This window comes from Rosa rugosa, chromosome 7 (assembly GCF_958449725.1).
Source record: "Rosa rugosa chromosome 7, drRosRugo1.1, whole genome shotgun sequence".
Classification (NCBI taxonomy): Eukaryota; Viridiplantae; Streptophyta; class Magnoliopsida; order Rosales; family Rosaceae; genus Rosa; species Rosa rugosa.
The window spans coordinates 3,671,263-3,697,669 of NC_084826.1; the positions used below are offsets into that span (position 1 = coordinate 3,671,263).

General features: G+C 38.2%; 3 protein-coding genes and 1 pseudogene across 3 annotated transcripts; 3 read left to right on the forward strand and 1 right to left on the reverse strand.

Annotated features, from left to right (window-relative positions):
• Positions 1-1,100: 1,100 nt before the first annotated feature.
• LOC133720313 (uncharacterized) lies at positions 1,101-2,355 on the forward strand. The gene is made up of 3 exons (XM_062146567.1): positions 1,101-1,429; positions 1,731-1,866; positions 1,950-2,355. The coding sequence occupies exons 1-3, from the start codon at positions 1,246-1,248 to the stop codon at positions 2,161-2,163; spliced, it is 534 nt and encodes a 177-aa protein (XP_062002551.1). The 5' UTR covers positions 1,101-1,245; the 3' UTR covers positions 2,164-2,355.
• Positions 2,356-4,484: 2,129 nt separating this feature from the next.
• Positions 4,485-6,817, forward strand: LOC133720526 (uncharacterized; annotated as a pseudogene).
• Positions 6,818-7,836: 1,019 nt separating this feature from the next.
• On the forward strand, positions 7,837-13,086 carry LOC133719705 (uncharacterized). The gene is made up of 4 exons (XM_062145874.1): positions 7,837-7,945; positions 10,244-11,500; positions 11,577-11,693; positions 11,829-13,086. The coding sequence occupies exons 2-4, from the start codon at positions 10,283-10,285 to the stop codon at positions 12,855-12,857; spliced, it is 2,364 nt and encodes a 787-aa protein (XP_062001858.1). The 5' UTR covers positions 7,837-7,945; positions 10,244-10,282; the 3' UTR covers positions 12,858-13,086.
• Positions 13,087-13,171: 85 nt separating this feature from the next.
• Positions 13,172-17,032, reverse strand: LOC133719707 (putative E3 ubiquitin-protein ligase XBAT34). Its single transcript, XM_062145877.1, has 4 exons — positions 16,792-17,032; positions 14,599-14,680; positions 14,294-14,377; positions 13,172-14,193 (listed from the first exon to the last, which is right to left on the reverse strand). The coding sequence occupies exons 1-4, from the start codon at positions 16,885-16,887 to the stop codon at positions 13,355-13,357; spliced, it is 1,101 nt and encodes a 366-aa protein (XP_062001861.1). The 5' UTR covers positions 16,888-17,032; the 3' UTR covers positions 13,172-13,354.
• Between the last annotated feature and the right edge of the window lie 9,375 nt (positions 17,033-26,407).

The following is a 26,407-nucleotide window of genomic DNA, read 5'->3' on the forward strand; positions in this document are numbered from 1 at the left end:
ATTTCAAGAATTCTCTGTCTCAAATGGGTATTGACCCCTTCTTCTTCTTCTTCTTCTTCTTCTTCTTCTTCTTATTGTTCTTCTTCCTCTCCTCCTCTTTCTTCTTTTTTATTCTTACAGAAAGAAGAAATTTGAAAGAAGCTCCAAGAAGGAAGAAAGTTACGATCTCCCAGCCAGAGATAAACCAAAGATTTCAGGACGACATAATCTGTGAGTTAATTCAGTTTCTTTAGCGTTATAATCAAATCTTTCTTCCCAATTATTAACGCTTGATTTGGAATGATTAGTATTTTGGAGGCTTTCATGGTTTTGGGTTTTGTCTTCTGGGTTTTGAATGTTGGGTTTCTTTAGCATGGTGACGAACAGTTTTGTTTCAGTAATTAATTAATGCTTGGTTTTTGGAATGATCATTATTTTGGATGCTTTCTTGGTTTTCTGTTTTGCTTGCCTATTTCACGTTTATTACCGCAGTACAAATCTCTTCTCTAAGTTTGAATTTTTTGTCTTTAAGCTGCTTTTGTGGAGGAGAGACTTATTCATAAGAGAGCAATATAATGTGATTTTGATTCATTCTTCTTCTCATGGTTGAAGAGAGAAAAAAATAGAGTAACAAATTGTTATATCTCATGTTCAAGGACGTTTTGGTAAAAGTAAGGAGGTCTACTTAGCTTTTCAAGTATTCTAAAAAGTAAATTAGAGGTGTACTAAGTATGTGAGGTCCAAATAGCAAATTTGGAGGTCCAATTAGAACCACCCTTATTAGATATATTGTTTTATTCAACAAAAAACAAAAAAAAAAAAAAAAAAAAAAACATTTTTATTATTTTCATATCATTTATCACATAAATACGGTTTAAGTTTAACGCACACTCATTTGGTCATTTTGGTGCAAGGTACGGCATGGTGGAACTGCACAATGCTTACGCGCAAGAAGCTTCGATCCTCATCCACGCGCGGGTTTTTCAAAGCATTTCTCAAATTGTGAAACGTCGTCGTCTCGTTCATTTAAAAACCCACCCGCAACGACGTGGTTTTTCTCAGTGTAAAAAACACTAAAAACCCACGCATTTCTCAAATTGTGAAACGTCGTCGTCTCGTTCATTTAAAAACCCACCCGCTATTATAAAACGGCGTCGTTCATGTTATTTTAAAAACCCCACCCGCTGCTTTTTTCACTTCGTCTTCTTCCTCAGAACTCTCTCTGTTTCTAATTTTCTCTGTAATTTCAAGAATTCTCTGTCTCAAATGGGTATTGACCCCTTCTTCTTCTTCTTCTTCTTCTTCTTCTTCTTATTGTTCTTCTTCCTCTCCTCCTCTTTCTTCTTTTTTATTCTTACAGAAAGAAGAAATTTGAAAGAAGCTCCAAGAAGGAAGAAAGTTACGATCTCCCAGCCAGAGATAAACCAAAGATTTCAGGACGACATAATCTGTGAGTTAATTCAGTTTCTTTAGCGTTATAATCAAATCTTTCTTCCCAATTATTAACGCTTGATTTGGAATGATTAGTATTTTGGAGGCTTTCGTGGTTTTGGGTTTTGTCTTCTGGGTTTTGAATGTTGGGTTTCTTTAGCATGGTGACGAACAGTTTTGTTTCAGTAATTAATTAATGCTTGGTTTTTGGAATGATCATTATTTTGGATGCTTTCTTGGTTTTCTGTTTTGCTTGCCTATTTCACGTTTATTACCGCAGTACAAATCTCTTCTCTAAGTTTGAATTTTTTGTCTTTAAGCTGCTAATCAACCAGTTAATCAGCTAAAAGAGCCGGCAATGCTAACTAGCGAGGAGAAAATGCGTACCATCTTTATGACTTTTGATGTTAATCAATATGCCATGAAGCACAATCAAGTGCTGAACTTCTTCACCGGGTAATGACCCATTGTGATTTCTGATCCAAAGAATTTAACCATTTTTTGTGCTTTTGCCCTCTTAACCCTCTGAAATTTAACAGGGAACTTGCAGTCAATCGTGAAGATATGCAATTGATATATCTGTACCCAAAGAAAAAACCTCTCCATGGCTTCATCAAGTTAAGCAGTCCTCTGTTGGTGTGTCGTGTCTTGGGGTACAAGCACGGACAAAAGGAATGTATCATCAAATCGAACGGGAAGTCCATTTACTTGAAGCCATGGACAGACGATTATCTGGAGAGGTTCGGGCAGTAATAAGTCTTGAAGACAAACTGCTATTTTATTAAGTCTATCTTCTGTTCCTTCAATTGTATATAGATGGCTAATTAAACTGTTACTGGTTTATGGTGATAAATTTCCCAAGGTTTAGTGTTAATGTACACCTTGGTGATCATCGTTCTATTAGGCAATAGGCGTGGGGCTGAGCCTCCCGGCTAAGACCGGGTTCCAAACCCCGAATTTGAAAAAAGAATAAAGTCTTGAGTTTGATTTCAACTGTTCTTGATTTAATTTCTGGCTTTTGTTTCCAAAACTTGCCCCTTCAAAATTCAAATTGCCTCAGTTTCTTGTGATTGCGGAATTATGAGGGCTAAGAAATCTGAAGCTAATTGCCTCTCTCTATCTCTTACTTCAAATTTCCTAGGTTGGATTTGGTATCTCATTGGGTATGTGATTTCTGGGCCAAATGGATAGCTTTCATTTACTCTGGAGCCAATTGAAAACACAGGAAAACCTATGAGCTAAGTTTCATTTACTCTGACAAGTTATAATGAAAAAGGCAAACTAAGACACAACTCAAACAAGCACAGACAATCAAAAAAAAAAAATTATATAGTTAGCCAAATCTGCCAGATCATCATGCCAACTACGTGTGCAGCTTTGATTTCAGGGATACCAAAAGGACATTCCTGAGTTTCGTTTTCATGTTATTTGAGGGTTTGAGTGACTTAGATGTCCAATTTTAGGACATGCAGCCTGGGTTTTAGCATTAACTTATCAACTTGATCAGGTAAGCTAGAGTCTATTTAACAGAGAGATACCAGGTTATATGACAAACTGGAAAGGTTCAGAAAATAGGTAACCATTGAATTGCAATGAAACAAAGTCAGAGAACTACTACACCTCCTATGCTATCAGTAAAGACACAAATGACCTGAAGTACTTGCACCTTAAGCTTCATTCAATCTCTTGAAGCAACTAGGAGTATGAAGGCTGCAGTTGTGACTCCTTCATGCTAATGCCATCTCTCTTTGACGGAGAATGACATTCCATTTCCTGTCTCACAAAGCACCACTCACTCTTATAAGCACCCATCTAGCCTTTACATCATCTTTGCCCTCCCATCTTTATAAAAAGGTGAAACTCGACTTGAACTATGACTACAGAACCAATTAACACTAATTTTTGCATCTCTCTCTCTCTCTCTCTCTCACTCTATCAAAATTAGACTACAATCTAAAAGGGACCATTATAACTAGTTACTTTTAGCAAATCATGACATTCTAAATACTCGAGAGAAGAACCCAGAAAAAGGGAAGAAAATTGTCATTGTAACAACTTTTCGATTAAGCAGGATTTCACTTCAATTAAGCTACTTTTTCATCTTCAAGGCATCAGTATCCAAGATAAAGCATGTTTCCTTCACTAATTTACTAAAGAAAAAAAGAAAAAACCAATTCGTACTCGGACTAGCTAGGGAAGCAAACCATAAATGAATAAAGCTAAGAGCTTTGACACAATCCACGATCAATTCACGTCAAATTCAACTAACTGCAGAGTTGTAAATGGGGAAAGGGAAATAACTGAATGTAATTTGGGGATATTATCTCACCGCCAAAGAGGTCGCGATCGAAATGGGTTTCCGAATCGGGTCGATGTTTCTACGGACGCGAGGAGGGTGATGGAGAAAGCCCCTTTTGGGTTTAATCAGCGGAGAAAGACCCACTAGTTCTGGCTCGTAAAGGCGGGAGACTAAGTGTAGGCTTTTTTTATTTTGGGCCAAAATTATTGGGCTTTGACCAGTTTACTGTAAGGGACGATGGCCCAATGTTGAGTTAGTTAAACAGTTATGGAAATTAACGTCGAGTTAATTTAAGGAAAGGGACGATTATCCAATTAATGTTTTTTTTTTTTTTGAGAAATTTATCCAATTAATGTTTGAGACTTTTTTTTCAGAAGAATTAAATTTTTTTTTTTTTGGAATATTCGACTTGAGAGCCAGTAGAGATTTAAAATATCAATAGGAATTAATTACGTATAATTAAAACATGAAAAAAAAAAAATTTAAACTCCTTCTCAAAAATAATAATAATAATAATTAATTTTAAACTCAAGCAGTTCGGTTTAGTTTTTATCAATTCCTATAAGAACTAACTGAGAATCACATCCGTTTGGTTTATATAAACAAGTAGCCAATCAGAATTTAGTTTTTGTTAAATGTGGATTAATATGAATTTTCTCTGTTTGTGTTTTCGTGTCTCTGTTGTTTATAGATTGTCAAAGACAACCGGAAATCGGAACCAGTTACTCCCTAGTTTGAGGTGTCTTGTTTGTGAGTGAGAATTAAGGGAAGAACGATGTTGAAGCAGGTGTTTGGGAAGGTGTGGAACAAAGGGGCTTGTGCCTGTGGAGACAGACTTAGGCCTTGCTTTTATGTGCCCACTAGTGGTTTCCACGATGCACAAGTTCATTTCAAATCCCTTATGGAAGTAAACCATGCTTTCTTGTCACAACATTGTATCTTAATCTCAATCCAACGATTTACGATGGATGCATGAATGAACACGTACAATTTGAACATTTATTATGTTTACACAATGCCGTGAAGATCTGGTTGAACCAGTCCTGCTTCCTCCCTTTGCAATGTTATAGTTTGTCAACCTTTATGACCTTACTAGCTTTCCCCACCTCCCGACCTCACTTGTATAGTATTACATTAATTATGTTTACAAAGATTATACTATTGATTTGCTCCCGCTTACTTGATTGAATTCCAGTATACGAACAATGTACTTCCAATTCCAATCAATTAAATCTTGAGCTATATACACTTAAACAGCTAGCCACAATTTGTAAACTGCTCAAACTGTAATGTGACGTCCATGAGTTTTTCATACGAGAAATTATTTAACAAACTCAGCTGCTGTACAGATTCATCATGCACCGAGAAAGTTTTTTCGGGGTAGAGGATTTCGTTAATGATAACAATAGTCGTCGGCCATTCACTTTATCAGAAGGAAAAAGGAGTCCAAAAATCCACAGAAACATGTATCATTTAAGCAGAGCACCATAGCCTACCTAGAGCCATTTACACTTGATGTGTTCATCTCAAAACGATTTGTGTCAGCCTCAATCACCCACAGGATAAAATGCAAGCAGGTTACAGTTGCCGGTACCAACTCCAAAGACGTAAAAGCTGCACTTAGGGATGGCATTTTAACCCATGGGTATAGGTGCCTGTGGGTATTTATTCTATATGGGTATTTTTTTTTATGGGTATGGGTACCCATTTATGAAGTTTGGGTGGGTATGGGTATTACCCACGGGTACATAAAATTTACCCAATACCCAAACTCTATTCACTTCTCTTCTCTCTCCGATTCTTCGTGGCTCTCTCTCTGATTCTTCTCTCTCCTTTCAACCCAGCAATCTGGCCGGAGATCGGCTACTCCAGCATCTCAGGTTGAGAACATGGTGGATTTCGATATGTAGTTTCAATTGTTACGAAATGTAGTTTCGATATATTGGCATAAATGGGTTTTGATCCGTGAGGATCAGGCCGTCCGATCGACTTGTAGATTTGATATATTGATCGTAGAAGTGTTCCGATGACTTTGTGTGGTCTCAGATGAGGATCCGACCGTTGGATAGTATAAAGGCGATCCAGGACGCTCCATCCGTTGGATCTTCGTATAATTTTGAAAGGATGATCCTAAGGGCGATCCGTGAGGATATGACCGTTGGATCGTCGTATAAGTTTATGAGGATGATTCTAAAGGCGATATGGGATGATCCAACCGTTGGATCTTCATATAATTTTGAGAGGATGATCCTAAGGGCGATCCGTGAGGATCTGACTGTTGGATCATCGTATAATTGTGAAAAGATAATTCAAAAGGCGATCCTTGAGGATCCGACCGTTGGATCATCGTATAATTGTGATTTGTATGCTAAGTTGAGACCGTATGTGATTAGGTGTTTGACGGAATTGCATTGAACGATCATTTGTGATTTTGTGATTTTGGCTGTTAGAGAAGACGCAGCGGGATTTAGAGGTGAGTAAATCTCACATGGTTCATTTACAAACCGAATTTTATTATTTTACATTTAATCGCCAAGTTGTGAAAATTGTTTTACGGAAATAAATATTTGTTTTAAACTTATTGCTTCCTCGTAACTAAACCAAAAATTTCTTTCTTAAACAATGTCTCAAGTACTTGAAATACTCAATTGACTATGAAAATAAAATTAAAAAAAAAAATATTTTTGTCAAAAAAGGAAAGGAAAAAAAACTGAAAAGATTGAAAATAGGGAAAAAAAAAAAACCTGCCCATATTCAAAACGGGTAAATGGGTGAGTATGGATTTACCCGTTTAGAAATGGGTTGTGTAAATACCCAGACCCGCGAATTATTTGATGGGTATTACCCACAAACTATTATTGGGTGGGTATTACCCAATGGGTGTCAATGCCAACTCTGCCTGCACTCAAGTCTCGATGTGATATACCTGCCTGTATAGCCATTGGCCAAATTTTAGCCGATAGGGCTAGAGAAGTGGATGTCTATAACTCTATATCGCTTCATATACTCCCAGGGGCCAGGGACACAGACAAGTTTGAAGGGAAGATTAGAGCAGTTGTTCAATCCCTCATTGATAGTGGGATTGATGTTAAAATTTATCTTGAATGAGTTAGTTTTTCTTCTTTGCTTTGGATTAGGTTTCTTTGGACCCTTCGGGTGGTTTTGTATGTAATTTTGTAGTCTTGTGTGATCTTAAAGCCATCAATCAACTAAATGTAGGTGACTGCTTTTTCTGCTCTCTTTTTGCCAAATGATGAAATTTGTACTGGTTTCTCGGTTAGTAACTTTTCTTTTTTATCTCTATCTATCATTGGATGAAAATAGAAGCTAAGCTTTATGAGGAAGTACAGGTGACTGAGGTGATTATGTAATCATACAAAGAAGTACATCTAAAAATACAATATGAATATAGAATGAAATCTAGCGAGGCTGTACTTGGGATATCGTTCCTCAAGTGTTTTTGCCCCTATATTTTTCCCTAATTAGAACAACGGATCAATATAATCCATATAGAGTCACAGATGTAGCCCTAGTTCATATCCAAGGGTAAAACCAATCAAGGGTCGGAAAGGTGAGAGAAAGTCTTTACAACTATGGCGATCGAGTACAATTACTACATGCATATATTAGAAATATCTAAATGATGAGAAATTTGGACAAATAGTACTTGAATTTAGATTTATCTATTTTGGGTCTTATCGATCGGTTTATTCATATGGGTAACATGGATTGATGGAGACATTTAGGGGGTGTTGAAATACTTATTTAATCATTAGATCAATAGTTTTTTTTTTTTTATCAAAAATTAGATCAATAGTTAATAGACAATGTTTTTACTAATATAAAAGCATTTTCGACATTACAAATAACATTCCATCCACGAGTAATGATTTTATAATTTTAAATCAATAGGATGAATACACCCAGAAAATAATAATAATAAAAAGAATCAATTTTAAGTGTCATAAATATAAGGCACTCCGGACTATATAGTTATTTCTCAGCAATCACAAATCGAAAATTAACCTTTGAGGATAACCATGAATCTTGCTAATTTACTTTTATCTCTTAAATTATAAAAAAAAATTAAAAAATTAAAAAATCGAAATGAAATTAGAGATATTTAACAGAATGCTATATATATATATATTATTTACAGTCTGGTTTGTTATTGACCTCTCTCTCTCTCTCTCTTCGGATTCTCTCTACCTAATTCTCTTCAAGCTCTCACCAAAGGTACTCTCTCTCTCAAACCCTAACAATTACAATTAGAATCATATAATATTCGGGTTTTGATTTCGGATTTTCCTTACCTTCTTTTTGATGCCGAATTTGAATTGAACCAATAGATAATCCAAACTTGAAAATCTTCCGCTGAATTGGTGCTATTTACTTTTCTGGATAACAATTAGAACCCAAATTATGTGATTCTTCTGATTGATTGAGAATGCTTGATTGAAATTGGAATCCCGAGTTGTAGAGATTGATGGATATACTCTGGTGCTTCTCAATTCTCATTCGTTTCTGGGCAGCGATCTAGGGTTGTTGAGTTGTGTAGTCAAATCAATTTTTTTTTTTTTTTTTTTTTGTTGCATGATCAAGTATAGGAATTAAAGGAGGGTTGGTAATTGGTTTCGCTTGAGAGATGAGTAAAGATGTTTCCTTGTTTTTTTGTTGATCGTTTGGAAATTATATGAATCTGGGATTTTGTTTTAGTTGGGATTATCTTTCGTCACTGAATTTGAGTGTGTGAGGCTTGATTGTGATTGAAAGTTTTGACATTGCTTTCCAAGTATGCGAAAAATAATGGTATCTGTATGTGATTGTAGTCTTTATTTTGGTACCCAAAGGAGTTATGGTGTGAGATAACATAATTAACAGTAACTAGTTAATGCACTTTTTTGCGTTTGTTCAAAGTTTTCAGCATCTTTGCTGAAATAGGAGGATAATGTTATTGTGTGTCCCTTGGATTTTAGATGTTAATTGTGAGTTCTGGAGGATTTGCAGTAGGACAGAATGTTATCTTGGCGATAACAGTACAAGGAGAGGACAGATAGATAAAATTTATTGGCTGTGAAACTGTCAGATGTACCAAAGCAAAGGTCTAGGTAGTAGTTTTTCGCCCGCCAAGTCTGGCAAGACTTTCCGTAGTGAAGCCCTTTTCAGCATATTTATTTCTAGTTGATTTTGGCTTAATTGAGCAGGTAAACTGTAAAAGAGCATGTCCCTAGAAGTTATTGAAATAATTAGTAAAAGTGCACGTTTAGCATGTTTAGCCATCCGACAAGTACGGTAATAAATTTGATAGTCAAAGCCTTTGTCGTGATTTTTACTAGTCAATTGTAGATTTAAGTAGTGAAGTCATACCAGTTCTGTAGATGGGAAGTTGACAAAGACGTTAAGTAGGTATTTGGTATCTAGCATTCTAGCATGAAAGGCTTAAATAAATTCCCTTTTTGCTACTGCAACCTGTATAGGTATTGAGATCAATTAAAAGAAGATTTGGCATTCAGGAGTGATGGAAACGAAACTGAAAGGAGAAAAATGAAGCAATTTGTTAGTAAAAATTAACTCTATCGTTATTGTGGGTCTTTTCTGATGTGTAGTTGCTGCTGCCGTATTGCAACGAACCTACATATAGGCTGTGGTGGTATATTACGAATCCTATGTGTTGTTAATCTTGTACAATTTTGGTTTAAACGGATATGATATGATAGAAGTAGAGTAACCTAGGGTTAGTTTGACTCTTACTTGTTTTACCAATGAAGGTGCTATGTGATTCTTTTTCTTCTTCTTTTTTTCGTTTGGTAAAAGAAGGTGCTATGTGATTGTGATTGAGAAAATAATCAAAATATATTGGAGCTTAGATAATACAAAATGGCCATATGCTGAGTGCAACTATGATTTCTCAAACTCTTGGATGTCTCTTGCTTAGACCTTGTTATGTCTAGATGTTGAATATGAGTGGTGATGATAATTATCCGCAGGGGTAGATCTACAAGGGTGTACATAAACGTTAGGTTTTTCATATATAGAAGGGAAGAACTGAATTTAGATGGCACAGGTTAAGCTTGTTTAGGAAATAGTGGGCCGTCCATCCTCTCCTAGGATTTGTACTTCTTCAGTTGGTGGTTTTCAGTATTAACTGTTTGATATGAGGAAGGGGCAACTCCAGTTTTGCCTATAGCCAGAATAGGGCAAAGGATGGAATGTGTTTTGACCTTCATTTGCCTTCTATTTTATTTTTTGTTACAGACTAAAAAGCCCGCCAGTGAACTTCCCATGTTGAGCTCATTAAAATTTTAGTTAAAACCTTGGGATAGAAATATTGACTTACCTGTGCTACCATGCCTGCCCAACTTGGAAGCAGTATGATTAATGAAAATTGAAACATGCGTGTGATTCTTTTATATTTGTGCTCAACTTGTTCCTTTCTGGTTTCAAATATATCCTGTCCTCATTATGTTGTTCCTGATGCTTTTCTTTTGGAAAGTATAACAAAAAGGATCATTTCGTTACCAATTTGCTTTGCAGGATGTATGTGAGTTTGTCTGCCTAATTGTTTAGTGGAGTATGGATCACAATAACTATACGAAAACAGACAAGGGGAATGAAATAAAGAGTCCTACAGAAGGTTTGAATAATACAGAATCTTCTGACCATATCCCCTCCTCTCCTGCAGAAGCACCCAACAAACCAGTGTCATCTGAACAGGAGATCCCCTCTTCTGTGGAACTGCTAAGTACAACTGAGTTAGAAGAATTGAATTATCCAGAGTCCTCAGGCCATATCTCCTCTCCTGCAGAAGCACCCAACAAACCGGAGTCATCTGAACAGGAGAGCCCCTCTTCTGTGGAAGTGCTGAGTACACCCGAGTTAGAAGTCTTGAATATTCCAGAGTCATCTGACCATATCCATTCTTCTGCAGAAGCACCCAAAAAACCCGAGTCATCAAACATCCCCTCTTCTGCTGAAGTGCTCAATCCAGATTTATCTGACCATATCCCCTCTGCTGCAGAAGCACCTAACAAACCAGAGTTGTCTGAATTAAAGATCCCCTCTTCTGCTGACGTACTCAGTACACCTGAGTCAGCTGCAAATAAAATGTCGTCTCCTGCAGAAGCATCGAACAAACCTGATTCGACTGAAAAGAAAGCCGTGTCCCCTGCAGAAGCATCAAATACTAGAAAGAAAACCCCAAAATCATTGAAGGGCAAAGCTAAAATCGTGAAGAAATCTCTGATTGATAACAGTTTGAAAGGTAGCAAAGCTACAAGTAGTTCACTGGCTAATGCGAACAGGAGGAGGTTCAGGAATAAGGGTCCCAAAGAGAGCAGCAACAAAAGAGAAGATGTGAAGAAGGTGAGTTCAAGAAAAGATAAGCAACAGAAAAATACCGATGAACAGCAGACAGATAAGAGCCATCAGGCACAAAAGAATAAAGGAAAGGTGGACGAAGTCGAAAAGAGCCAGCAAAAGAATACAGAAAAACGTCATGGGCCGGACAAGAGTGTAAAGAGTGAAATGAATGGCAAAAAACGTGATGAAAAGAGAGAAAAGCTTGGTGGTTTAATATTCATGTGCAGTGGAAAGACAAAGCCAGACTGCTTCCATTATCGTATAATGGGTGTTTCAGTGGGTAAAAAAGACACTGTGTTGGGTATTAAACCTGGGTTGAAGCTTTTTCTCTATGATTTTGACCTTAAGCTTTTATACGGAGTTTACAAGGCATCCTCTTCAGGTGGCTTAAAACTCGAGCCAAAAGCTTTCGGTGGGGCCTTCCCTGCTCAGGTAACAATCTCTTAAATCTACCTCCTGGTTACTAGTTTTTTTTTGTATAACTGTGCTGATGACTTTCAAACTTCAGGTTCGGTTCAATGTGGAGAAAGATTGCCTTCCTCTGCATGAAAGAGTTTTCAGGAAGGCAATAAAGGAAAACTATGATGAGAAGAACAAGTTCAAAACAGAACTTACAGTTCGACAAGTGAGAAAATCTGCCCCCTCCTTTATAAATTCTTAATCTTTTTTGTCTTTTCTTCCATGTTGGAAACGGCTGTCATTGTTTTATTTTTGTATTTCGTTTACATATATTGGAATATGATAACCAGTATTCTTTCAGGTCAGGAAGCTCACAGCACTTTTCCGACCGGCTCAAGTTCATTTATCTTCTCTACCCACACGTTCCCCACTCAGGGCAGACAATCGAGATAGGGAAACTCGTGGGAGGGAGAGAGAAGTGCTGCCACTTTCACATAGGGATCCACATGCTAGAGATCCCTATCCCAATGGCAATGCCAGGAGTTATCCAGCGTTAGCTCATGAAAGGGAGCAGCATGCAAGGAGAGAGGAAATTCCTCGTGATTTGTACCTCTCTGAAAAGGAATATCGAGCTTATGGTCTTCAAGGAGAGAGAAGAAATCTGGCTCCTCGCCCTGTTAGTCCAGCTGTGGAAGTTCAGCACAGAGATTATGAAAGGGATCATTTTGTAAGACAACCAAACCTTTATAGGGAGGCTGCCTCTGTACATCGAGAAACTGTTCCTTCTGATCCTCTCTACTTGAATCAGAAAGAGTACCCAGCTTATACTGTTGGTGCTAGACATGAGTTGCCTCCTGCAACAGCTGCTGCCGCTGTAGATTTGTATGCAAGGGATCCTTACTATAGTAACTATAGCTATTATGGGGCTTCATCATTGGACCAATATACAGCCCCTCAGAGGAGAGAGGAGGTTCCTTTGGGATCTTACTTAGCTGGTGCAAGGAGAGAATCTTACCTGGTTGAGAATGATCCCATGCAAAGGAGAGCACCTGATCTTGTAGAGAGAAGTTTGTACTCCGCACATGCTGCTGCTGCCATTGATGATCGTTTAGAGAGAAGCTTATATTCAGGACGTGGTGTAGGCGATGATCGTTTAGAGAGAAGCTTATACTCGGCACGTGCTGCAGGCGATGATCGTTTAGAGAGAAGCTTATACTCGGCACATGCTGCTACTGCTGGTGATGATCGTTTAGGGAGAAGCTTATACTCGGCACGTGCTGCTACTGCTCTGGATGCTGTTGCTCCATACCAGGTGACGAAGCCTGAAGCTCTGCGTACGCCAGTTTCATCTCGCTATGCATTTGCTGGTGCATCATACTCCTATCGCTAAACCCTAAAAGCCATTTAGCAACACTCCTGTGCTTATAGTGTTTTTCTCTTCTTTCAAAGAACTACAGTCTATGACAAATATTTTGACTTTGAGAACGAACTAGTCTTTTAAAGAACTAGTCTATGGCAAATATTTAGACTTGTTAATTGATTATGTTAACTAGTGTATCTTCTAGTTATTTATTGAACTAAGCAAGTTTAATAACAAGGGATAAGCTCCATTTTGGATATGAACCTTTGTATTTTATCATTTTATGCCGCATCCCTGCATTCTGGTATCAACTGGTATCTATTTAACTACAGGAAACATAATGATAGAGGAATTTTTTTACATGGAATAAATTTCAAGCGGCAAGTAACAGTAATGAGTTAGTGTGACTCAACTGTGATGTCTAACAGATATTACTAACTACAGTATGCTAGGATAAGAAACGAAACAGATTTTAACAGCGGACAAAACATAGCAGAACTCAAATCACTAAAGCTTCAATGCCATAGTTACATATAAAGCTTGATAATCTTCTTGATCTCTACTCGACAATGAGGGCACTTGTTTGCAGAGTCCTGAATCTTTAGCCAGCAGTTGAAGCAAGCAACATGCCCACAGGGATCACAAGCTGCTTTGATCGGAGCATCATAACAGTACTCGCATTCTCGACTGCTACTGGAATCATTTGGAATTTGTTGAGCAGATGACAGTGACTGTGAACCTGTAGCTTGACCTCGTTGCAAAGGTGTAGAACTGCTAGATGCCTCTCCAATTGGTTCATCCAGCCAAAATGACCATTGTGGGATGATTCCTTCTTTCAAATCAGGCTCCAAAGAGACCTTAATCGCCATAGCCACTTGACGCTCTTCTTCCTCATCATTGGTGTTTTCTTCTTCAGGAAGTGCTGCTAGTGGTGGAACAGTTAGTGGTGGAGATGGTAGTGGCTGTGAACCTTCACCATGACTTGGCACAGAAGAAGTAAAACTGTTAGGTGCATCTGGAGTTGGTCTGCCCCAGTAATCTGACCATTCTGGAATATAGCTAGAGCTTCTGCTCAATCTGGAAGATGCCGCATGAAAGTTTGATACTTCCTCCAACACCACTAGCTGTGGTGGTAGTGGTGGAGCGGATGGCAGTAGATGTGAATCTGCAGCATGACTTGGCTTGGAAGAAAACGAACTGCTGGGCAAATATGCAAGGTCCAGCGAAGCTCTATTCGCCATAACCAACCGCCAGTTTTCATTTTCAGCAAAGAGATGATCCTCAAATAAACGGACAATTGTGTGGTACCCTTCTTCCTTAGCAATGTCGAGAGGAAGATGTCCATCATTAGTCTTGAAGATATCGGCTGCAAAATTTTGGACAATTTGTTATTGATCATCTGATATTGCGCAATAAAGACTTATGATGATGATGAGAAAACGAAAGGCAATGATTTAGTAGCAAACCTCCAGTAGAAAGAAGTAGACGAACAACATCCACTTGCCTGTTTCGGACGGCACATTGCAAGAGAGTACCTCCACAAATACCACCTGAAGAACATTCAGAAGAAGATCGATCATCAAAACAATTATAGTCTATATATCCATAAAGCATGTCACCAAAACTGTGCTTATATATTGTCAAACCTTTGAATTCATAAGTTCAGTGCCACTAATTTTTCTCATGCTCCTAGTCCTAGATATATAGCATCCCTGTTTATTCGAATAAAAAAGCACAAAATTAAAGTAAGTTGTAAAGCTAATTAACTTACAGTAGCGATTGGCATTATTGTCAGCTTTCAGATATCTTTCCAGTGCTTTGAACTGATCAACTGTCCTCACTCCATCAAAACACTGACCATCAAAACTATCAGTAAATCATCTGCTAATGCATCTAATCATGCCATCACTATCTTTTGAGCTTGCTCAGTTAATGACAAGTCCATTTTCCAAAAAAAAAAAAAATCCATTACAATCTTGTATATCTTGCCATTTTCATTTATTTGAGCACTATCTTATAAGCAATTCATTACAGCATTTATGTTCTTAAGTTCAACTGTCCATTAACTGCTGCAGACTCAAATGACGGTGGTTTTCATCAATTTGGATTTAAATTGTTGTACCGTATTTATACTGAACATACCGTCTTCAGTATTACTTCACTACCTGTCCCTATTTCCTCCAGCTTGCCGGCCATCTCCTTTGTTTGCATAATTAAACAACGACTATGGGACTCTTCGACAAAATAAATGATATTTACAGACCTAATAGTTCTCACTATCTATGAGACTATGACGCTCTCACTATCTATGAGACTATGACGCTGTCCGTACCCAAGTGATCATCTTATACAGTAGACAGAAACTCGTTCCAAATAATGGTCAACTGTATACATATCTCTACTACTATAAAGGGAAACCAAAGTTTAGTGTCAAGGGCTGCACCAGATTTTAAAATACCCACAGTACCCTTTAAAATAAATAAAAACTTATAATAAAATTATCTAAAAAGATTATTATGGTAAAATATAAATAAATTAAAAAACATAAAATTGACGAAATAAATGAGAAAAAAACTTTTATTTTCTCCTCCTTTTAATAATGACACGTACATCGCACAAGTATGCGGCTAGTAAAAATGAAGACAACTAGACTTGACACATCATCCCCTTTTTGTACTCAATTTTGAGATTTGTTTGAATTAGTATGTCCAGCTTTGGTGCCTTGTTGGCTGAGTGGGGACTAGATTTCTCTTGTAATCAAATCAGAGTAATTGTTTTGATAAGGATCAAATTAATGTAGTTCAGTCCGATATTTTGTTGCTTGGATTAATGAAAGAATGATTTCAAATTTAAATAAAAATTCCTGAAGGACATATTGGATAGACTGGTGGTGTTCTTATGAAAATTTGGTTTGAGGCCAAACGCAACCCAGAAAACAAAACCTAGGTTCTGGAGGAGGTTGAAGAAGAAGAGAGAATCAGCAAAAGTCCTTAGATGAAACCAATTTAATCTGGTTTAATCGGATTAGGGTAAACTGTTTTTTTGGTCTTCCTCACCAAAAGTTAAAGGAACCTGAATCCTAACAGAGCGTGTATTACACGCACTCTTAAGACCAAAGGTGACCCACCTAGGTGTGGAAGAAGCTCTGGTAAAATTGGGGCAAATATTGGTTACCTTGATTTCTCAAAAAAAAAAAAAGGTCTTTCTATTTAAACCCAGCAAGTATCTCAGTCTACCCAACACTTAAAATTTATCTTCAAATTTAAACCCAGCAAGGGATCTCATGTTAGAGTTCATCCAACACCAAGTATAAAAAAAGCATAGGGCGAAAGAACAACGATGGCAATATGTGATTCTTTGATTGTGTTGCAAAGCTATGGAGAGATATATACTTGCTCCAATATCAAGATCTCGACCATCCTTGGAAGTCTTAACTTGCAAGAAGTCTGACTTGAATTAACACATAATTAAGAAATTAGCTGGTTAGCATGAAGACAAGAATATGAACACAAGAAATTTGGCCATACAGATGCATTCCAAGATACTAGAAACAAGAAGCACTTGACCAAAGACTAGCCTGAGAATATCCCTCAGTAGAACTAGAAAGTACTTTCAAGCTCAGTAATTATATTTTTGTTTTTGCCGTTTTCTAGGGTTCAGGGCTTGCTGCTATGCTCAACGAAGCAAAGAAAGCTTCATCAAGAACTAAGTGGGCATATGATTGCACTAACTCGAACTATTAATCTATATATATATATATGCTCCAATGATCGGAGGGAGTAACCGCAAACTATGGTTATTTAGAAGAATTGAAGCGGAGTCGAAGTGGAATCATGAAGACGGAAATTGGTGCTGGGTACAAGGAGGGGTAAACTTAGAAATGAATGATAACCTTTTATATGCTGGGTATATTAAGAAATTTGTTGGATTTATTTAGCAAGATCCCAAAAAATATGTAGGTTACCTCGAGCGGAGTGTAGAGAGGATAAACCCCACGGTAGCGGTTAAAGAGCTCAACGGCCTGCTTGCCACCTTTCACGTCTGAAAAACTCCCTCCCATCCCTGATAAACCCCTCTCTCTCTCTCCAAAGCCCTAAAGTCTGTTTCTGTTACGAGTATATATAGAGAGAGATTTATATCAACGATTTTTTTCCACGAAGCTTGACCTAACTACTTTCCCACTATCCAAAATAAAAATGGCTCTCTTTTTTGCTTTCAAGCCTTCAACAAACGCGGTTAATTATTAGTGTCAAAGAATATATCATATTATTTCAAAAAAAAAATATATATATATCATATTATTTCCTTTTTAGAAATCGTTGCGAATATAATAAGCAATTTAATATGGTGATGTGGGCATAAAGGTCTCCATAAAGTATTCAAAGATCAATCGACGCCTCGACGGTTTACTACTCCTACTCGAGTCAAATTGGGACCCATTCTTAAGAGATCGATGTTCTACTTTTAGTGAGGACATCCTCAGCCCGGTAGTCGCCCTACAACAAATTCAATGGTCGAACCATGCATTTTTTTTAAGGGTTTTCTTCCAGCACTAGTCGATCAAATTGGAAATCGACGGTTTTGTCCTATGTTCTCGACTCTGGAGTCATCCTGATCATGGATAGATCACCCAGGTTCGGGTCCACAAGCAGCGACAATTGCCCAATGAAGACTCGCTTTCGCTGCGGTTCTGGTGGGTTCCCAGCTTAACCAAGTCACTGCCTATGAGTCGCCGACTCATTCTTCAACAGGCACGCGGTCAGAGCCCAATGCTAGCTCCTCTCGTCCTATGCTCTCGAGTAAAATTGGAAATCGACGGTTTTGTCCTATGCTCTCGAGTCAAATTGGATTGTCTTACAGGGTACTCTTATTTTACTGCATTGTACTTCAAACACATTAACGCGTGCCTAATGTGAAATATGCGTTATGTATTTGCATATGCATTGAATCATTCATACACGTAATGATTCCATTGGTTTGGTCCAAGTCACTCAGCCCCTACAAAAAATCAACCTCTCACTCTCCTGCAGATCGCCATCGACTCCTTCGCCCTTCTTACATGTAAGAATATTTACAAGATGAGGATATTCCAACAAACTGGAACCCAATGACAAACAAGATATGAAAGTATTATCCATTTTTAATTGACTAATAGAAGTATAATTATGCGATGTTTATAACGTTAATTTCTATACTTTCTTTGTTAGTTAATTGTATTTTCTAGTTATTTATTTATGTTATTTTTTTTATAGGTATTTTGGAGTAAAGAAGAAGAAGAAAAGAAAAGGAGAGATATTGAAAGGCAAAATCGGCAAATATGCCTGTGCAGATCAGTCAACTTCGACAGAGCACTGAGACCAGCTCAAGATGAACTAGATAATGATCTTTATATTGATAGAAAGCCTCGGATGTCTTGTTTCTATAACGTTTTACGGCTCATCAATATTATTTTTCTAGAAGAATTTATGGACTATTTAGTACAAAAAGGTCAAGTTGTGCGTGAATCTGAAGTTGGACTGGAATCTATGTTTTGACGTCCAAATCACACCGGGAAACCCAGGCCGAGTTTGTGCTTCATATTCCAACTTAATAGGACAAATGATGAGACGTGAATGGTTGGAATAAGTCATCAGGTTCAAAAGTCCATAGGAAAATTCCACCTAAGCATTTAGGGTTAGTTACTTTTAGGTTTTGGATTTCCTAAACAACAAGAAAGATGAAAGTAACTTTTAAGCAAATAAAAGGGGATCTATATGCAGCTCACTCTCTCTCTCTCTCGAGAACTCCCTTCCTCCCCTAGCTTCTTTATTTTGTTTTGTTTCTTCAATGTTTAACTAGGTTTTTATTAGTTAGGGGGCTGCTTGAAGCCCCTAGACATGAACTACAATATGATTTGACCTTTGATTTTATTTATTTTTTTAATTCAAGATGAGACTTTAGTTTACTACTTTTCCATTGATGAATGCTGGCTTGTATGCTTTGAGTGCACGCTTAGTATGCATGTTAGGATTCTATCGCTTTGATTGTTTGATGTCTGTGTCAAAAGTTGGACTCCTCAAACCTTCTATATATAGAGGCAATTGCTAGTTTTCACTATCAAGTAAACTAATTAAGTCCTACGTTTAGCAAGGCGCTAAGTTTATTGCATTGAACTAAGTCCTAGGTTTAGTAAGGCGCTAAGTTTATTGTGATGCCTAATGATGTCTCAAACTATTTTCAAACTTAATGATTTTTTCTTGTTAAATCTAGTAAGCGTACCTTTAGGTTGCATGTTAGAGAATAGTTTATGTGTACAGAACTTCCTGCCTAGCGTACAAAGTAAGAAAGGGTAATAGGTTGTGTTCAAGCGTACCCCGAGCCAACCTAAGCATCTTTATCTAGATTAATTGGAGAATTAAGATTGAACAAATTGTCTTGTGTGTGATAGTCGGGGTGGATGCTTCTTTCCTAGCTATCTTCATCATATTGTTTTCAAACCATCTTAAAACCAGTTTTTGTTATTTTCTGCTTATGTACTCTTTATTTTCATATTTATTATAAATTGTAAACGAACTCCAAAAATTCTGAAATTTTTTGTGCTAGACTCCCTGTGTGTCTAGTACTTCTATGTAAATTGTCATAATTTTCTGAGTAGTTTAGGTTAGATTTTTAATTAGATTTTCGACTGCTGTTCTTTAGGAACAGTGGTCACTTTTGTGACATTATTTTGAGTAGTTAGAACCTTAATTAGTCTTATGCGGGAAAGACCCTTGCTCACCCTTGCTACAATTGACAATCTTGAGTGTGAATAAAAAAAATCAATAGCTTTTAATTTAACTATCATCAACATGATATGGTCTTTGGAGCCACGTTAACTGCAAAATTGTGAACTCAAAATTTTTAGTCAACATGAAGTGTATTTGCTTGCTCTAATTTTCTCTGGGTAATATAGTGTGTGAAGCTTCCGCGAAGAATCGTGAACGCGATATTAGTCGCTCTCTCTTTCTCTCTCGCCCACATATAGCTAGAAATTTTAACGCGCAAAACAAAACTAGAATCTTGTGCAAAGAGAGAGAGAAAGAGACGAGACGTTAGGGATTTAGGGTTTTGAATTAGGAGAGAAAAGTAGAAGAAGAGAGATGGGAGGGTGTTTTTCCGACGTGAAGGTGGCAAGCAGGCCGTGGGAGGGGGCCTATATATATTGTCTATATTTCAAAGTTTATACTTGGGCTCTAGCTAAGAAAGTATCTGAAACCTGATACGTACTATTGTCTATACTTCAATACTTGTCACGCCCCGAATTTTGAATAATCAATTCAAAGTCCGAACATGAATAATAACAATTACAAATAACGTCCTGAAATTTTTTCTCACAAACAACCACACTTCACACCTCTCAATATTACAATAAACCAAATCCTCAATTTATTTATTACAACACACTCTCACCAAATCAAATTGTAAGGCTCAAATGAGCTTAACTCACCTCACTATTACAATTGCTGTAAATCTATGACCAATACTCTAACCCGTACGATCACCGCCCTGATTCTCCTGACCTGCAGGATTACCCGCTACACAATTTGAATAGTGTACCGGGATTGCAACAACACCAAACCCGGTAAGCTTTTGACAGCTCGTATGAGTAAACAAGAAATGAACGGTTGATTTATTAAATCATATTTCTTTTAACTCAAGCAAAACAACCAACAATCACAACAACCACAAAGCAATCCACAATCCCCAAAATCAGTCACTAAAATCACCACTCTAAATCACCAAAGATTAATACGGGATCTAAACTCCCATCTTTCTTCCTAAAACCCCGAAAGCGTATTTATACAAATACGGTGACTGACAGACTAGAGCTCTAACTGAATCGTAGCCCATCACCTGGCCTAGGTTATGGCATCCGACATAATTGTCAATATCGTAGTTCATCATCATAGGTTAGAACATCCGATACACATACTCAACTTAGCCCATCACCCGATAAGGGTTATGGCATCTCTTACACTCAACCGATCGTAGCCCATCATCCACCTAGTATTAGAGCATCCGATTCCCTTATATTGGTCACTATGTTGACCCTAAACTCAACCAATCGTAGCCCATCATCCACCTAGTATTAGAGCATCCGATTCCCCCATACTGGTCACTATGTTGACCCTAAAACCAAAATCGAGTACAATAATATTCTTTCACACAATAGAATCAATAATACCATGATACGTACTATTATTGTGTATATATATGTACTCAAAATACAACTCCAAAAATCACCAATCCATACTCAATCATATCATCACTCAATACCACGTCATCCATAAATTTCCAATATAATTTCACCAATCACTATCATCATAAATGAATATGGTAAATCACGTTTTCGATTTCACATCACTTAAATCATTATAAAATCACACATCTTCATGTCACACCAATCCATATATAACCACGTAAATATATATATACGTAATTATCCGCTCAGGGATAATTACTAATACCAACTATAGTTCAAGCATAAAAATCGTGAAATTCATTTTGTATAATTAAATCATTTTACTTACCTATGGACCGTAGTTGATCAAGCCCATATGATTTAAAACAAATATTTATTTCATAAATATTTTCACACAATTACGACAAAATAAAGTAATTAAATTTATTCGGTTCGTAATATGAACCACGTGAGGTTTACTCACCTCGATATTCCCGCTGCGTCTTCAATTCAACACAATACACACCGAAACCGCTCACCCAAGGAAGACCGTCAAACTGTCACGCCCCGAATTTTGAATAACCAATTCAAATCCGAAACATGAATAAACAATTAATACAAATACGTTCTGAATTTTTTTCTCACAAACAAACACACCACTCGCCACTCAACACAAAAACTCGAAAACCTCGAGTTAATTATTACAATTCACTCTTACAAAGTAAAATTGCAAAGCTCTAAATGAGCATAACAAACCTCACAATATAATGCTGTAATTCACATAACACTACTCTAAGCAGCCCGATCACCGTCCTGGTTCTCCTGACCTGTAGGATTTCCCGCTACACAATTTGAATAGTGTACCGGGAGTTGCAACAACACAAAACCCGGTAAGCTTTTTACAGCCAGTATGAGTAAACAAGAAAGAACTGTTGATTTTAAATTACAATTCTTATAACTCAACAACACAACCAACAATCTCAACATCCACGACGCAAACGTCAAACCCATTCAATATCACCACTTTGGTCTTATCACACAACACTATCACCATTTTTGGTCCTATCTCACAACACTGTCACCACTTTGGTCCCATCCCATAACACGTTAGAGCTCTAACTGCCTCGTTACCTCTGACACCTTGGCCTAGGGTCAAGCAACGGCAAAAATACTTCGGTTAACACTATAACCGTCGCGCTTTGGACATCCCCGTCCTCAGCACCATATACTTCGGTTAATAATAAACCGTCGCGCTTTGGACATCCCCGTCCTCAGCACACAACTTCGGTTAATAATAAACCGTCGCACCTTGGACATCCCCGTCCTCAGTACACAAACACTCCGGTTATCCTTAACCGTCGAACTTCGGACACCTCATCCTCAGAATCCTACATTCTCTAACTCTATACATCCTCCAATGTAAATCATGAATATTAACAAGAACTCATCAATCATGTTCATCACATATAAATATGGTAAGTTACATGTCAATTCATGATAATTTAATCATCCCAATTCCACACTCTTCAATGTCACACCATTCACATATAATCACGTAAATATATATATACGTAATTATCCGCTCAGGGATAATCACTAATACCAACTATAGTTCACATGCAATAAACCGAGAAATTCATTTGTATAGTAAAAATCATTTTACTTACCCATGGACCGTAGTTGATCAAGTCCATATGATTTTAAAACAAATATTTATTTCATAAATATTTTCACGCAATTACGACAAAATAAGGTAATTAAATTTATTCGGTTCGTAATATGAACCACGTGAGGTTTACTCACCTCTAAATTCCCGCTGCGTCTTCTTAACAGCTCAAAATACAATTTCACGAATCGTCCGCCAAATCAAACCGTCGATCACCTAATCAAACATGACCTTAACTTAGCAAATAACTCAAAAACATAATCAAACGACAATCCAACGGTCGGATTGAAATTAAATGATGATCCAACGGTCGGATCCTCACGGATCGCCTTCCTAATCACTGTTTTGCATTTATACGAAGATCCAACGGTCGGATCTTCGCCCATGACTACACAAAGCCACTGGGACTGTCATAAGATCATCATATCAAAACTACAAGTCCATCTGACGGTACTAACTTCACAGATCACAAATCTAACGATCGAAATCGATCTAAACTTAAAAATTCATAACTTAATCATACGATATCCAAAAATTGCGTATAATATATCGAAATGATCGTATTGAAATATAGAATCTGAAAATGTACAGAAACCATATTTTTGATCCCCGGAGGTGGCCGGAAAGGGCCGCCGGAGTTAGTGGCAGAGCCGCCGCCGACCACCACCAATGGTGTCGGGGCCGGGCTGCTCTTCTTCCTCTCATCATGCTTGACAACTTTCATAACTAGCACGAAGTCTGAAAATGACCGGAAGGGGTCGAAAATTACCTTGAACAGTATGAAGGTGGCCGGAATTTTCCAGAAACCGGCGAGAAACTGCAGAAAACGGCGAGCTCCAATTCGACGTAAAAACGTCAATTTAAGGCTTCGATTCCTTCTGAAGAGTTGTTAAGAAACTCAAGAAGAACTCACTGGTTCAAGAATCACAGAAAAATATGGTCTGTAGCTCGAGATATACCGATCGAAAGCTTCGGTGGTCGGAAAAATTCCAGAATTTTGCAGAATCCGGCAAGGCTTGATTTCGACGTCAAAACTTCAATTTCAGGCTTCGATTCCTTCTAGAGAGTTGTTAAGAAACTCAAGGTGAGTTTACCAGTTTAAGAATCACTCAAAACGATGCACTACAACTCGAGATATACCTATCAAAAGCTTCGGTGGTGGTGGAAAATTTCCAGAATCCGGCGAGCTCCAAAATCGACGTGAAAATTACAACCTCACGCCTCGATCCCTTCTGGAGAATTGTTCAGAACTTCCTTATGAACTCAACAAGCCAAGAATCACAAGATACGATCGTGTATAGCTCGAGATATCTTGATCCGAAGGTTGGTTGTTCGATCCGCACGGGTCGAGCTCCGACGAACGTGAAAACGTTCGATCCAGTTCCGATCCTTCTTGGTGCTTGTATAGGAAGATGAGGCGAGCTCAATGAGCCAAGAATCAAGTGAAATGGTGCTCTGTAGCTCGAGATATCGAGTTTGGAATGAAAACGAGCTAAACCGGACTCGGGGTCGCCGCCGTCGCTGCCGGCCGTGCCGCCGCGCAAGGTTACCTCCGGTAGCTGCGCAAGGTCGAGGCGAAGCCGTGGAAGGTGGTCTGAGGTTGTTTGGTGGTCTGTGGTGGACGGTGCAGCACGATGAACAAAGCTCTGTTTTGTTTCTTCGACTGTGACGAGAGGAAACGAGAGAGAGAACGAGAGAGAAATAGAGAGGAAAGGAATTAAGTTTCTGCTGTCGGTCGATCGAGTGTCGGCAACAATTCATAGTGCTCTAATCGACAATCATCATGAAAGTTAAAGAATGAAATGATCATGTTCCTTGCTTTTGATTAATTATAAAAAATCCGGTTATTACAATCTACCCCCCTTAAACGAATTTCGTCCCGAAATTCAAGCACCCAATTCCACAAAGAGCTGTGGATACTTCACTCTCATGTCAGACTCTAACTATAGAATCTCCATCTTTTCCAAATCTGTAGTAATCTACAAAGCCTCAGCCCTTTGTATAAAAATACATTCCTATGGCCACTAAATCCTTTCATCACAAACGTAAACTCACAACACAACTGCTCAACATCACTCCACATCAATTACACAAAATCATCACATGGATCATCACATAGATCATCACTTAGATCTTCACAGAGATTATCTCATAGATCCTCACATAGATCTTCACCCTGTACTGGCATACAAGCACAGTAAACACTCCCACAAAGCGTTTCGCTACTCAATTAGCATCACTCAAAACAAATCATCCCCAAAAGCACGCCAATAAAATATGTCACCCAGTGACGATGACTTGGGCTTGCTCAATCCTTGGCTAAGCATTAGGGCTGGCCAATTGGGCCGAAGAAACCGAACCATTCACATTTCGAACCGGCCCGAACCAATTTGGGTTTAACATTTGGGCCTACCATTCGGGCCGAACAATTGGGCTTAACATTTGGGCCTACCAATCGGCCCACCGACTTCCAGCTCGGCTACGGTATGAAATTGTACATACCGTAGGTATACCGTATATATGTATGCATACCGTACAGACCGTATATACGTATGCATATCGTACAACTGTATATACGTATGCATACCGTACAGACCATATATATGTATGTATACCGTACATACCGTATATACGTCCGTATATCAAGCATATACGAGATCCAAAAATATTTGTAAGAGGTAAGGTTCGAACTCCCGACCTCGAACACGAAGGTTTTGCTCCCAACCACTGAAGCAAGAGCTGCCTTCATTAATATATGCTCACGTGTTATATTTATTATGTCATAAGCGACATAAATAAAATAACAGGGAAGGCAAGGTTCGAAACCTCAACCTGCCGCACGAAACCTTTTTCCCCCAACCACTGGAGCACAAGCTGTGCTTAATATAATGTGTACAAATGTTATACTTATTATGTCATAAGCGAACATAATAAAAATAAACGAGAGGCAAGGTTCGAACCTCTGTCCTCTTGTACAAGAGCCTTGCTCTTCAACCACTAGAGCACCAGCTGCTCTCGTTACTATCCATGCAACTTCTTTTATTTATTCTATCACAAGCGATAGAATAACAACAAACTGTCGGTACACTCCACGTGCCACGACACGTCTCTTCCGTGATTTACGGAAAGCAAATCACTTTCGGCTAAAGCTGTCTGCCACAGCGTCTCGAGGTTCGGCCTGTCCCCTTACACGCTCTCCACGCGCCAACAACTTTTCCGGGTTTTCGGATGACTTTAATCCAACGCGTAGATTGAATCTCAGAGATCGTCCATCCAACGGTGGAGATCTGCTCACCTCGTTCTATAAATAGGTGCATCCTGGAGAAAAACTGTTCACACCAAAGAAAAGAATTTTTCCCCAGCCATTCTCTCTCAAACTCTGCAGTCCTCCTCTCGAAACTCAAATCCTTTCTTCATCAATTTCAATCCTTCTCTTCTGATCTTCTCTCCCATTTGAAGATTCGATTTCATCTTTCCTCTGAGAATCTCAGATCTCCAATCACCAGTTCAACAACTCCAATCCTTCTAACAAAATCTCCCTCAAACACTAAACCATGTATTCCTCGATATTCACATCCTCTCACCTCATGACCCAAGAGCCACGAACTCTGCAACTAATGGAGCTCCAAACCCCGCAACAAATGGAACCACAACAACAGCAACCAACAGAGGAGGGAGGAAACACCCAAGCAGCTGGAAGTAGTGCCAACATGG

What these genes read in the sequence shown, in the direction of transcription:
- LOC133720313 (XM_062146567.1), top strand. Translation starts at nt 1,246, where the DNA reads ATGGGTATTGACCCCTTCTTCTTCTTCTTCTTCTTCTTCTTCTTCTTA. An exon ending in ATTTCAGGACGACATAATCT is followed by an intron (nt 1,430 to 1,730) that starts GTGAGTTAATTC and finishes TTTGTCTTTAAG; the next exon opens with CTGCTAATCAACCAGTTAAT. An exon ending in GTGCTGAACTTCTTCACCGG is followed by an intron (nt 1,867 to 1,949) that starts GTAATGACCCAT and finishes GAAATTTAACAG; the next exon opens with GGAACTTGCAGTCAATCGTG.
- LOC133719705 (XM_062145874.1), top strand. Translation starts at nt 10,283, where the DNA reads ATGGATCACAATAACTATACGAAAACAGACAAGGGGAATGAAATAAAG. An exon ending in GTGGGGCCTTCCCTGCTCAG is followed by an intron (nt 11,501 to 11,576) that starts GTAACAATCTCT and finishes TTCAAACTTCAG; the next exon opens with GTTCGGTTCAATGTGGAGAA. An exon ending in CAGAACTTACAGTTCGACAA is followed by an intron (nt 11,694 to 11,828) that starts GTGAGAAAATCT and finishes GTATTCTTTCAG; the next exon opens with GTCAGGAAGCTCACAGCACT.
- LOC133719707 (XM_062145877.1), bottom strand. Translation starts at nt 16,887, where the DNA reads ATGGGAGGGAGTTTTTCAGACGTGAAAGGTGGCAAGCAGGCCGTTGAG. An exon ending in CAATAATGCCAATCGCTACT is followed by an intron (nt 14,378 to 14,598) that starts GTAAGTTAATTA and finishes AATGTTCTTCAG; the next exon opens with GTGGTATTTGTGGAGGTACT. An exon ending in TCTACTTCTTTCTACTGGAG is followed by an intron (nt 14,194 to 14,293) that starts GTTTGCTACTAA and finishes AAAATTTTGCAG; the next exon opens with CCGATATCTTCAAGACTAAT.